A 13,371-nucleotide genomic window follows, 5' to 3' on the forward strand; every position below is an offset into this window, starting at 1 on the left:
TATGTGGCAAAGCAGTTTGAAGGCTTCATTGCCTCATTAATGATCAGAACACTGGTACCAATTGGTCCATGGACCAGTACCGGTCCGCGACCAGGGATTGGGGACGACTGATTTAATGTATAGTTTTAGGCACATGAGTGTATCTTTTCACTTAATGAGCATTCAGAATTATACTCTAGCTTATGGATGTTTGCAAGAAGTTTATTAATAAATAAATAGATTAAACACCAGTTTTACATTTGACAATTAGTTGTCTAAAATGTAACTTCTTAATTCAGCTGATGGATGCTGAATCCCGCTGCCCCTTTCCCACTTACCTGTCCCCTCCCACCAACCTTCACCTGGAGAGAATAGTAACACAAAAATGACTTACCTAATTTTCTTGGGGAATATTTCATCTGCTTCTTTCTCTTTGGTCAAATAGGGACTTTTTTCTTTGGTGGCTGGTCCTCATTAGCATCCTCTACACCTGTAGCATGTCTTCATTAAAATGGGTCTTCATGTGGCTAAAGTTAGCAAAGCAAGAACAAAAGCACCATGTCACATCAGCCAAGTTCCTAAATAATGCACATAAAGGATAATGTTGACTAACATATTAGCTTTTAATTTGCTAGATAAAAATTGGAGGGAAAAAAATCTATATTGCACTACTTAAACCAGGGGTCTCAAACTCCAGTCCTCGAGGGCCGCAGTCCTGCAACCTTTAGATGTGCCTCTGCTGCACCACACCTGAACAGAATAATTAGGTCATTAAGGCTCTGGAAAACTGATCTACACAAGGAGGAGGTCATTAAGTCATTTCATTCCAGTGTTTTGTATCTGTGGCACATCTAAAAACTGCAGGACTGCGGCCCTCGAGGCCTGGAGTGTGAGACCCCTGACTTAAACAGTCTTAAATAATGTTTCAAATGCAAAGTTCATAAGTGCTTTGTAGACATCTTGCTGTAAAACTTTAGGATCAATTAAATTAAGAAATTTAAGACTAAACAAAATGGCAAACCATTATAATATTACCACATAAAGTTACATAATTTTTTTAATCTATAATACTTTTACAACAAATTTTTTTTATAACAAATTAATGACAGATCATGATTTCTTGGTTAATGTCACGTTGTCATAACAAAGACATTTTGAATAATGTCAGCTTTGCATTAAAAGTGCCATTATTTACCAAATGAGACTTTATGACAACAGTCATAAATATTGATGAAGACTTATTTATGTTCATGACAGGTGCTATGTCTTGTTTATGACAGTGTCTTGTCAGTCTTATGCACACCCCATTACATAAAGTGTTACCAAGTAGTTTTTTTTTTACATTAGCATAATATAGACAAAGACTTGTGCATATTTGTAACGGAAAAGCAGCTTTAGAAAGCTTTCGATAATCGTCTTCCTGCCTTAAGCTCAAGCATTTCCAGTGTTCTCCTTGTCATATGTGTGAGTGCTGGAGCATAGCAATGAGTCTGACCTACATTTTTGAAATTCACCATCCCCCTCTTTCTGCTTCTCCTCCTTCCCTGCCTCCCCCCCACTATCCCTCATCCACCCACCTCCACCTCCATAGCTGTGGAAGTCAGACGACTTTGGGGAGACGTGGGTGTTGATCCAGGAACATGTGAAGACCTACTTTTGGTAAGACAACAGCTGTCTCTGTTCGTGATGTGCAGACCTTTCACAGGAGTGTGAACGTAATGTGAATGGGAGGAGTGTTCTGGGCTCTGTGGTATGTTCTCTGGATTTACAGTGAAAACAAAAGAGGAGATTCTTCCTTCCCGAAAATATCAGTGGAATGGAAGAACATCTTGTTCGAGAATCCAGCTGGGTTCAGTTATGTCTGCACCAGCATCATATGTCATGCTCTCATGGCTGAAAGAGTTGAAGAGGGGTAAATGTGGACAATTAGTTGGCCAGGTTGAACAATGTAAAAGATGACACCAAGACATCTTGTTGCTGTTCTGCTCCTGATTATTCAGATTACAGGGTTGATTGTAATAGACAATCAACCCCCATGTCTTTCTTTTGCATTGTCACAGTTTCACCACCATTTATGTGAATTTTAACCCGTAATCCACTAAATTTATTAGTGATGCACAATTGTCTTTTGACAGGTAAAAAGCCTGTTTATTTGTAGGATTGATTTTAAGATTTCATTGCTTATTTTTTAAATCTTAAAAGGATTGTCTTAGCCTATCTTTGTGATCTAAACATGCATTCTGCAGAAAGAGTACTTGAGTCAAACAGCCAGTTTCTCTTAGATGTTCTGAGATTCAGGTTCAAATTCAGAGGTGGTCAGACTTTTGCAATTTGTGTTCCTAAAGTTTAGGAACATGCAATTTGTGTTCCTAAAGTTTAGGAACACAAATTGCATGGACCGCCAAGACTGTTGAGACTTTTAAATCTTTGCCCATACACTTTTTTTTTTAGCTGTTTAATTTAAACATGGTTTGAGTTTCTTTTATGACAGTTAAGGATTATATTTGTATTTTCTTTTAACCTTATTTTTATATATATTTTTTGTGTTCTTATTATTGTTTTCTTGATTTATTTTATTGAATTGTACAGCACTTGGGTCAACAGCAGTTGTTTTATGTACTATATAAATAAATTAACATTGACATATTGGAATAACATTGTAATTCATCCCCATAAATCAAAATGGGCTAATATTAAGAACCGATATTTATTCCTATCTTGTCGCCATTTGTTTCTGGAGGGAGAGGGAGAGGGTGGGTCATGTGTTAATGGTTTGGCCACCCTCCCCCACTCCCCAAGGGCAGCTCCAAGACGCCCCTCAAAAAAAGTCCATAAATAAATATCAACCAACCCAGGGTGGGCGGAGGGGAGCTGGACATAGGCAAGAGTCCACAGAAAAAAAACCCCAACCAAACCAGGGTGGGCGGAGAGGCGCAGGAAGGAGGGCCAGAGTCCAGGAAGCAGAAAACTCAGTCCATAAATAAAACAAAAACTGTCAGGGCGGGGCCTGTTGAAAACAGCGCAGGAGGCAAACTCATGGTGGCGAGTCCGGAGGCCAGGAATGACGAAGGAAGTGGACCCGTCGTGGCGGATCCGGAGGCCGGGAACGGGGCAGGAAGCCTATCCGTCGTAGCGGATCCGGAGGTCGGGTATGGCCCAGGAAGCGGACCCATCGTAGCGGATCCGGAGGCCGGGAACTGTGCAGGAGGAAACAGCGGAGAGGCGGAGGCGAGCGGCCGGATAGCCGCACGGACTCTCGATGAGGTGGAGGCTGGCGATGAGCAGGAGATCCAGGAGTGCCAGCAGATGGATCCGGAGTGCCGGCAGACTGTCTCGATGATAGCTCTGGTGGCTCAGGCTGGCTATCCGCAGGCAGAACGCAGGAAGACTCTGATACCACACAGGGGAGAGAGCCACTGAGGAGCGATGAAGAGCCACTGAGAGAACAGAGAGGATGAGGCAATGAGGAGTCACTGGGAGGCAACAAGGAGTCACTGGTAGGTGATGCCGGGCTGGCAGCAGATTAGTCTGCAGCAGCTGAAGCCAGGCTGGCAGCGGAGGCTGGATGTGGACTGGCAGCGGGGGCTGGATGCAGGCTGGCAGCGGAGGCTGGCAGCGGAGGCTGGATGCAGGCTGGCAGTGAGAGGTGAAGTGTCTGCAGCAGCAGTGAGAGGCGAAGTGTCTGCAGTAGCGGCAAGAGGCGCTGAGTCTGCAGCAGCGGCAAGGAGCGAAGTGTCCACTGTGGCGGCGAGGGGCAAAGAGTCCGCTGCGGCGGCCATTGAATGTGGTGCTGGTCCCGGAGATGTTGGAGTTGGAGAATGGACTGTCCGGCTTAGGACGCAGAGCTGTCTGGCGTTCCCACTCTGCCTCCTGCTGCAGCTCCACCAAACCCAGCAAACGGAAATGGGCGGACCAGCCCTCCAGCACATAGAGAAGTCAAATTGCGATCCCAAGACTTCTAATGTCGACCACTGTTGAACCTGTGGTCGGGTCCTTCTGTCATAAAGTCTGGTGAAGAGGTGTTGAGATGCTGAAGACCCAGGGTGAAGTGAAAGAATTATGTTTTTAATGATGATATGAATACAAATCCAAAATCCAGGCAGCACAGAATGAGCGGAAGTCTATTGCTCAATGCTGGTAGCAACTGGTAACAGGACAAACATCTGACGCGACAAGACAGCTTGACGCAACAGATTAGACAAGGACCCGACGAGGAACAAGGAACACAGATGGGATTAAATACGCAGAGGGTAATCAGGGAACAAGACACAGCTGGGAATCAAGGGGTAGACAGGACAACATGGAGACTCAATAGACACAGAAACCTAAAATAAACAACGAAAACTCAAATCCTCACAAATGAAAAAAAAAAAACTTTGGATAAAGGATGAGGTAGTTTTAGTTTGCAAAACTGCAATGGAAACACTTTTCGCATCACACAAGTCACATGAGCAACAACCAGTGGTTGCCACTGGTGCAAACCCTGAAGAATAAGACCAGAAGTGGTAGGAGGATGATGGTGTGACATATTTTTTTATGACTTATCATGTGAACGAACTTATTCATGTGCGATTTTAATTGTTTAATAGAAGGGCCACATTTACAAAATTGTGTTTTTTTGACATCAGTGGAATATTGACAAAATTTGCACACATTTGTCATGTAAATCCAGGTAGTGATAGGGATGCAGCAAAGAATTGTGAGGGTATCCGTGGGGTGTTTTTTTGTTTTTTTCAAGGCGTCAAAGGGGAAATTGGATGTTGGTGCATTTTGTGGTGACTTTAATCAGCAAGAGGACTGCTGTAAAATGAATGTGTGGTTTTCTAGTTGGACCACAGATTTTTTTGCAAACTTTCTCCAGGGCCGTTTAAACAGCTACTGGAGTACATTAACATTCTTTTCTCTGACTGTTTGGTTTCTTTAGACATATTATATACTTTCTTTCTAAAGTCAAGCACAGTTGACAGTGTTTTTATTATGTGTGAACCGTGAAGGAGGGAGATTTATTAGTGGAGTTGTGAAACAGGTTTCTCCCTGAAATGCTGTTTGCTTTAATGATCACAGAATCTCCCAGTATGAACTGCAGACTCTCACTAGTAGATCATTTGTTTTTCTCCATGCAACATGACAAACAGAAATGTGAATTCTGGTGATCTGGTGGACTTTGTTTTCTTTAACCCTTTTAGGACTACCATTATAAAAGTCCGCATGAGCATCTTTTTACATTTTTGGATGCTGCAGAGTCATTATTAGGAGCACTCCAATGTTCTTTACATCTATAAAATCCTTATAAGTCCTCCTTTCCAAGTTTGTATGCCATTTATCAATAATAACTGATTAAAAATAGAAAATTTGCAAAACAATAACAAGAACTCCATCCGTTTATAATTTTTTTGACATATTTTTGTAAATATGAAGAGTTTCCTAACTTTATTTACCAAAGTTCCCAATACAAAAAAGTTGCACACAAGCCTTCTAAACCAAACACAATTTATTTGGAGTTTTTTCAAAGCTTCGTTTCAAAGTTACAGCCAATTTTCTAAAAACAATAAAACGAGGGAAAATAAAAAAAATGCTTTTATCAGTGCAATCAGAAAAAAGAAGTGCAGAAGATACATTGCACATTGGACGAGCTCCAAGACTTCGGACGCAGAGTAAAATCTTCTTACTCCGTGTCTTTCCATAATTTTTTTTTTTTGGGTGTTTGCCTTGCAAGAGCAGAGCCAAATAGCACGTGCAGGAAACGGAAATGACTTTTATGAAATCTCACCTGAAGTCATGTGACATTTCATGAAATCTCGTAGTATTTCATTCTGTCAACGTCAGAACAACACAGGAAGTGATTGGCCAGACCCGAGCTGATCTACAAATATAGGGATGGATGCCACATCATGTTTGTGGACCCATCCTTTTTACTATAAATCTGTGAACTCGTCTGCGCGCGCACAGCAACTCGGGGGGGATGTTTAGGGTCGGAAAAGGAAGCGCAATTCTTACAGTTTAATATGCAAAAAAAAAAAATTGCTCTACCTTACGTGGTTCGAATTCTACCGGCATTTGAAAAATATGTATGCATCTCAGATCGCCGGCGATCTGGTAGCCCGAATCGGGTTAAAAACAGGATTTTCATGATTGTAATTGGATCTCATTGGATCCCTCTGCCCTCACTTGTGATCAGACATTAGATATGTTCTTTGAGGAGACCAGATGCCTGCAAAGATTAGAGTGTATCACTTCATTTGATTTCCCGGAGTCCTCCAACCACAGCATCAAATTGAAACAGCTGTGTAGAACGAGAAGTGTCTAGATTTCAATGGGTCCTCTGGAGAGTTCCCAAGGTCAGTGTTTCCCCAACTCTGGTCCTCAAGGCACACTGCCCTGAAGGTTTCAGATGCTTCCCTGCTTAACATATTGGATTCAGATTATTGTAATTCAGCAAAAGCCTGTTAACCAGCCATCAATTGAAATCATATGTGCTGAAGCCTAAAGTATGCAGGGTAGTGTGCCTTGAGGACCATGGTCGAAAAACACTTCCCCAGTAAATCCATCAATCCATCTATTTTCTGTACACCCTTGTCCCTGGTGGGGTCGGGAAGGGTGCTGGTGCCTATCTCCAGCGAACGTTCCGGGCAAGAAGCAGGGTACAACCTGGACAGGTCGCCAGTCTGTCACAGGGCCCCAGTGAATCCAAAAGGAGAGAAATATCTTCCCAGAAAGATGCTCCAGCTTGATTCACCCGATGTTTTCATTAATAATCCTCTGTCCTTTGTCATTTTTAGTTTAGTTCCGTGTTAGTTTGCAACAACACGGAGCTTCAGGTTTTAGTTTTAGAATTACTTACATAATGTGATAGATACTTCCTATTATGACAGTGTCAGTTGAAACGCCGTCACCTCCATGGGACAATGTTGGTGACATCAGGAAGAGAAAAAAAAACAATCTGAGCCGCAGGGCCAGCAAAACTATGAGGAAAAAGTACCACTTACAGTACGTAAAATATGGTAATTATTTGTCTTTGTAAAACAAACCAAACAGATTATTATCCTAGAGTGGTCACAGAGGTGTACTGATCCATACTCCGGTGGTAGGAGGTTGTCCCACAATCGGTGGGTTTCCAGTTCCATTCCCACTCTTTCTGCCTCTGTCATTGTGTCCTTGGAAGACATTCACCCGCCTAGCCTTCTGGTGGTGGTCTCCCCTGTCAGGCTGCCCCAGGACACTGTGGCTACTATCCAATAGCTTGCCCCATCAGTGTGTGAATGTGTGTGTGAATGGGTGAATGACTTTTACCATCACTGATACTCCGCCAATGCAGAACAGAAGCAAAAACTGACTGAAATGTTTTTTGTTTGCAGTCTGTGATAAAATGGAGTCACAGCTGACTCACTGCCCCCCTCCTTCCTCGACCCCCAAATTAGTTTTATGTTCATCTTTGAGCAGCAGGCTGGAGGTAGCAGAAGGCTGCTAATCACTCATGTTTCGCCAGCACTTTTTCATTGCAGCTGCATTTGGTTTTCAGGTCACATATGTTTCTTGGTCAACTTCCTCCCCTGGTAGTTTTCATACCTCTTCCAGTCACTCATGCATTAAAGCATCAACAGAACAGAGAGCCCTTTTTGATGTTTGGGGTGGTTTCCACCTACTTTTGCCAAGAGCCCTTTTGCCTACAGAAAATGGCAAAGTTTTCTACTCAGGTTAAATAAAATATACAGCATAAAAAACATTAGAATTATGGCTGCGTTCTCCAGGGAAACCCTGCTGCCCCACTCCAATAGTTTTCCAGAGACCCCCTCCCAAAAAAACTATTTATATTTATATTTATTAGTAAGCAGAGCTGGGTAGTAGCTAGTTACATTTACTTAATTACATTTACTTGAATAACTTCCTTGAAAAAATTTACTTTTTGGAGTATTTTTACTGCGCTGTAATTTTTCCTTTTACTTGAGTAATTTTATTATGAAGGTGTTGCTACTCTTGAGTAAAATTTCTGGATTATCCACCCACTGTGAATAACTTCACTGAATGACAAACATGTTTTAACCAAAAATTCACCAGACACAGACACACATAGGCCTGTCATGATAACAAATTTTGCTGAGCGATTAATTGTCTCAAAAATTATTGCGATAAACGATAATATTGTTGAAGACCTTTTTACACTGATTTGATGGAAATGACGTAATAATGCATGCGATTTCCTGCCAAAGATGCACTTTATTTTCAAAAAAACACTTAACACTGGAACTGATAAACAAAACAACCAAAAACAAAATAAAATGGATTTTCAGTCTCATTAACAAAAAATGTACTTGAATAAAAACTAAACAACATAAAGCCAAAGTGGAAATAAATACTGCATTCAACCAAAAGAGTGCAGATTATGAAGTGTGTATTATGTTGCCCTTCAGTAATAATCAGATTTAAATAGAGAAAATTGGCAGATCTGACTACCTGATGCAATAATTCACACTACACAGTTTTTTTGCCCCGATTTTCCCCTTATGACAATCTTAGAACGTTGGCCGTTCTAAGATTGTCGCTTGCGATTTCATAACCGATCATCCTGCAGTGTGTTGTGTGTTACGGTAGATTGGGAACGTTAATGCAGCTAGTTGAATGTGACAGGTAGCCAATCAGAAAGCGCGGATTCTCCTCCGTGCTTTCTGATGGGAAATTACGGAGGGGAATCCTAAACAGCTGACACGGCGCAACCTGAAGTCCAACGGACATTGGAGATGATATGTGGAAACAACATTAATGTTTATTCAACATTTTGTGCAAAGAATACAGAAATGACAAGGGGAGGAGTTGGAGTAAAATTGCTGCCTCAGTTGATAAACCCGGTAACTTTTCAGCTGTTCTTCATTAACGTGACATAAATAGGTTATAATGATTTTCATTCAGACAGGACTGACACTAGGGTTGTCACATGCATTGCAGGTAGATTGTAGTAAAGCATTGACTAATGCCTGGTTTTAAAATTAGTTAACTGGACTTGTAGCCATTATTTTGTGCCCATTGTTGGACAACACATGGCATGATCGAACCCGATCGAACCGTTATACCTAGGATTTCTGTTGGCTAATGTGTGGTCTCTCAGGTTTTGAAAATGGGCCGACAATTGGCCGACAACTCTAAGATTATGTCGTGTGCACTGGGCATTACACTAAGGATATGAGGAAGGGAGGGTTCTTAACAGTGTGACACCCCCTGTAATTGGAGCACACCCTAGGTTCCCCTTTTTTGAACAGGGAGACCACCACCTCAGTCTGCCAATCCAGGGGAACTGCCCCCGATGTCCATGCAATATTGCAGAGTCATGTCAGCCAACACAACCCTACAACATCCAGAGCCTTAAGGAACCCAGGACGAATCTCATCCACCCCCAGGGCCCTGCCACCGAAGAGCTTTTTAACCACCTTGTCCCCAGAGATTGGAGAGCCCGACACAGAGTCCCCAGGCTCAGCTTCCTCGATGGAAGGCATGTTGGTGGGATTGCAGAAGTCTTCGAAGTATTCTGCCCACCGGCCCACAACGTCCCGAGTCGAGGTCGGCAGCACGCCATCCCTACTATAAACAGTGTTTGTGCTGCACTGCTTCCCCCTTCTGAGACGCCGGATGGCAGACCAGAATCTCCTCAAAGCTGTGTGGAACTCTTTCTCCATGGCCTCTCCAAACTCCTCCCACAGCCGAGTTTTTGCCTCAGCAACCACCCGAGCCGCATGCCGCTTTGCCTGCCGGTACCCATCAGCTGCTACTGGAGTCCCCTGATAGGACTTCTTCTTTAGCCTGAAAGCATCCCTCATCAAAGGTGTCCACCAACGGGTTCAAGGGTTGCCGCAGCAACAGGCACCGACAACCTTGCGGCCACAGCTCCAATAAGCTGCCTCGACAATGGAAGCACGGAACATGGTCCACTCAGACTCAATGTCCCCCACCTCCCCAAACTTGTTCAAAGTTCTGCCAGAGATGGGAGTTAAAGCTCTGTCTCACAGGGGACTCCGCCAGACGTTCCCAGCAGACCCTCACAACACATTTGGGCTTGCCAGGTCTGACTGGCATCCTCCCCCACCACCGGAGCCAACTCACTACCAGGTAGTGGTCAGTGGACAGCTTCGCACCTCTCTTCACCTGAGAGACATACGGCTGCAGATCCGATGAATCAATGACAAAGTCGATCATCGAACTGTGACCTGGTGCCAAGTGCCCTTATGCCTGAACATGGTGTTTGTTATGGACGATCTGTGACATAGCACAGAAGTCCAAAAACAGAACACCACTTAAATTTATATTGGGGGGACAGTTCCTTCCAACCACACCCTCCAGGTCACACTGTCATTGCCCACATGACTGTTGAAGTCCCCCCGCAGAACAAGGGAGTCCCCAGGAGGGGCACTCTCCAGTACCCTCTCCAAGGACCCCAAGAAGGGTGGGTAATCTGAACTGTCGTTTGGCCCGTAAGCACAAACAACAGTCAGAACCCATCCCCCCTGCTGTAGATGGAGGGAGGGCTACCCTCTCGTTCACCGGGGTATGAGAGGGTACCCTGGTAAAGCCCAACCTCAACGTACGAGCGCCGAGATGGGGAGCAACAATTTGCCCATGATGCCCTCTCATCGTGGGCAACTCTAGAGTGGAGGTATGTCCAGCCCCTCTCAGAACCAGAACCAGAGCCATGCGTCGAGGCGATACCGACTATTTCTATCCGGAAACTTTCAACCTCACACACTAGCTCCAGCTCCTTCCCCACCAGAGAGGTGACATTCCACGTCCTCAGAGCCAGCTTCTGCAATCTAGGATCAGATCGCCTGGGCCCCCTCCCTCGGGGGCATCACACACTGCACTCGACCCTTTTGAACCCTCCCACAGGTGGTGGGCCCATGGGAGGGGGGAGCCATGTCTCCTCTTCGGGCTAAACCCGGCCGGGCTCCATGGGTAAAAGCACAGCCACCACCACAGCCACCACCCATCAGTGTGTTATGGGTGGTGGCCAAGGGAGGGGGCCCTGGCGATCTGATCCTCGGTTGCAGAAGCTTTCTCTGGGGACGTGGAATGTCACCTCTCTGGTGAGGAAGGAGCCAGAGCTAGTGTGTGAGGTTGAAAGGTTCCGGCTAGCCATCGTGCCCCCCCTCCAGGCCTGGCTCCAGAGTGGGGCCCTGGTGGGCCACATCCGGGCGAGGGAACACCAAATCCAAAGTTTTCATCCTTCAGAGGGGTCAGGCTGCGCTTTGTCTGGTCCCTCACCAAGGACCTGTCTGCCTTGGGGGCATAAAGCCCCAGACAGCAAAGCCCCTACGATCATTGGGACAGTCAAACCCCTCCACCATGATCCACCAAGGAGAGGTGGATGGATGGATGGATTTTTTTAGCAGTGCTCCCTAATGACAATGGCTATTTTTTAGAATTTTTAGAACGGGCGACTGACAAGGTCTTCTCAGGCGACCGGGTGCCCGTGGGCTCCGTGTTAGTGACTCCTGCTTTAATTTTTAAAAAATGTTTCTTCTGTTTCTTTTCCATATGGGTTTTTATATGGGGAGTTGGAACTCTTTACTGTACAATGACAACAAAGGAGTTCAGTTTAATTTGCCATTAGCATGGATACCATGGGGAGCAGTTAGGGATGCATAGCACATCTACAGTAACATTGGTTTTTGTCACTGGGCCAATATTAACAACCAATATTTATATCGGATATCAATATTGGCCCAAATGTTCATTTTGATGCATCCAGCAATACAAAGAAAAATCAGTTCTCATTTTATACCTTTCTTGAAAATGTACAGTACAGACCAAAAGTTTGGACAGGACAGACCTTCTAATTCAATGGGTTTTCTTTATTTTCATGACTATTTATAAGGCAAGAAATCCCACTTATTAACCTGACAGGGCACACCTATGAAGTGAAAACCATTTCAGGTGACTACCTCTTGAAGCTCATCAAGAAAATGCAGAGTGTGTGCAAAGCAGTAATCACAGCAAAAGGTTGCTACTTTGAAGAAACTAGAATATAAGGGGTATTTTCAGTTGTTTTACACTTTTTTGTTTAGTGCATATTTCCAGATGTGTTATTCATAGTTTTGATGCCTTCAGTGTGAATCTACAATGTCAATAGTCATGAAAACAAAGGAAACTCATTGAATTAGAAGGTGTGTCCAAACTTTTCGTCTGTACTGTACATGAGGTCTCTGAGTTTTTCAGAAAGCTTCCAGTTTCCAAAGTTAGCATGCTCAAAGGATAAGACAGATGCGGATGATTTTACAGTACAGTACTGTACTTCTTTAAGTCTTTCTCTCAAAAGTCTTGCTCTCACACCCTTACACTCTTACTTTGAATGTTTTGACATGTCATAGAAAATATGATTTACTTTTCAAAAGTTTTGTCCGTTCTCCTCCGTAGCGTTGTCCACAACAAAGAGTGTTATTCTTAACACAGTCACAGTACTTTTATGCTGTCATCTGAAACTGGAGGCCCAGTTTCAGAATAAATATGTTTTTTGCTTATTTATTCAAACTGTCATGATGTCATGGCAGTTAAGAGACAGATAATCTGTGGAAAGATTGATCTCCTCTATCTCCTCCGTGAGATATTATTGTTATTTGAAGAAATGCACCAAAAACAACCAATCAGAGCCAAGAGAAGAGTCTTGGAGCTGTCAGTCATCCTCATGTAATTGCTGTTCAGTGTGCTAACGGTGGAGAAACAACTTTACATTACAGGTAAAATGGTTATCCGCCGTCATCAGTGGCCATGCTAACTAACCTAGCATTCATGACAGGCTCAGGTATCAGGAAGAAGCTGTAGCCAACCTCATGGGTACTGGAAGGGGGTGAGCAGGTGCAAGTGAGGGCGAAGACCGCATCCTGACTTTGATTGGTTGTTGCTAGTTAGCACTGTAAGAAGGCAGAGGAGTTCAATTTTTTCATATATTATCTGTTATAACAGATAATATGTAAAAAAAAAAAAAAAAAAAAAAATTAAGTTACATAATGCTGGTTTTAGGTTGGTTAAACCTTAACAGTTTTGTTCACCAGCTGTGCATAAATTAAAAATATCACATTTTACTGAAATTTGGAATGTAATTTCTTTTTGCTGATGCGTTCTAAAAATATTGCTTTGAGATTATTGAAAATCTGCCAGGAAGCCATTAATATGCAGGTTGACTCAGGTGAACATAAAAACAACCAAAAGATGGGAGGACACTCTGAGTGTTCACCCAGGGATTAGTCCAGAGGAAGGAGCATATAGAGTCCAGATAGCGTCAGCAAGTTGAACTGGGAGCTTTGAAGGGAGGCCAGAGAGGCAGAGCCCAGGCAACACACTGGTCCCTCTGTTCAGCTCTCCAAGCTGCGGGGGGAAACAGCCTGCTCTGGAAAGCTGCTGATAGGATGCAGC

General features: G+C 43.7%; 1 protein-coding gene across 3 annotated transcripts in view; it reads left to right on the plus strand.

The window, feature by feature from the left end:
* The window catches only part of sorl1 (sortilin related receptor 1), a 194,641-nt gene that overhangs the window by 46,796 nt on the left and 134,474 nt on the right, over positions 1 to 13,371 (plus strand). For all 3 annotated transcript variants that reach the window (XR_002754350.1, XM_023351415.1, XM_023351416.1), the window contains exon 5: positions 1,571 to 1,638. Coding sequence is in view for 2 of the 3 variants with exons in the window: in XM_023351415.1 (XP_023207183.1) it covers positions 1,571 to 1,638 (68 nt within the window). In the remaining variant the exon portion in view is untranslated. The remainder of the gene's footprint in view (positions 1 to 1,570; positions 1,639 to 13,371) is intronic.

This window comes from Xiphophorus maculatus, chromosome 18, assembly GCF_002775205.1.
Source record: "Xiphophorus maculatus strain JP 163 A chromosome 18, X_maculatus-5.0-male, whole genome shotgun sequence".
In the NCBI taxonomy this organism is placed as follows: Eukaryota; Metazoa; Chordata; class Actinopteri; order Cyprinodontiformes; family Poeciliidae; genus Xiphophorus; species Xiphophorus maculatus.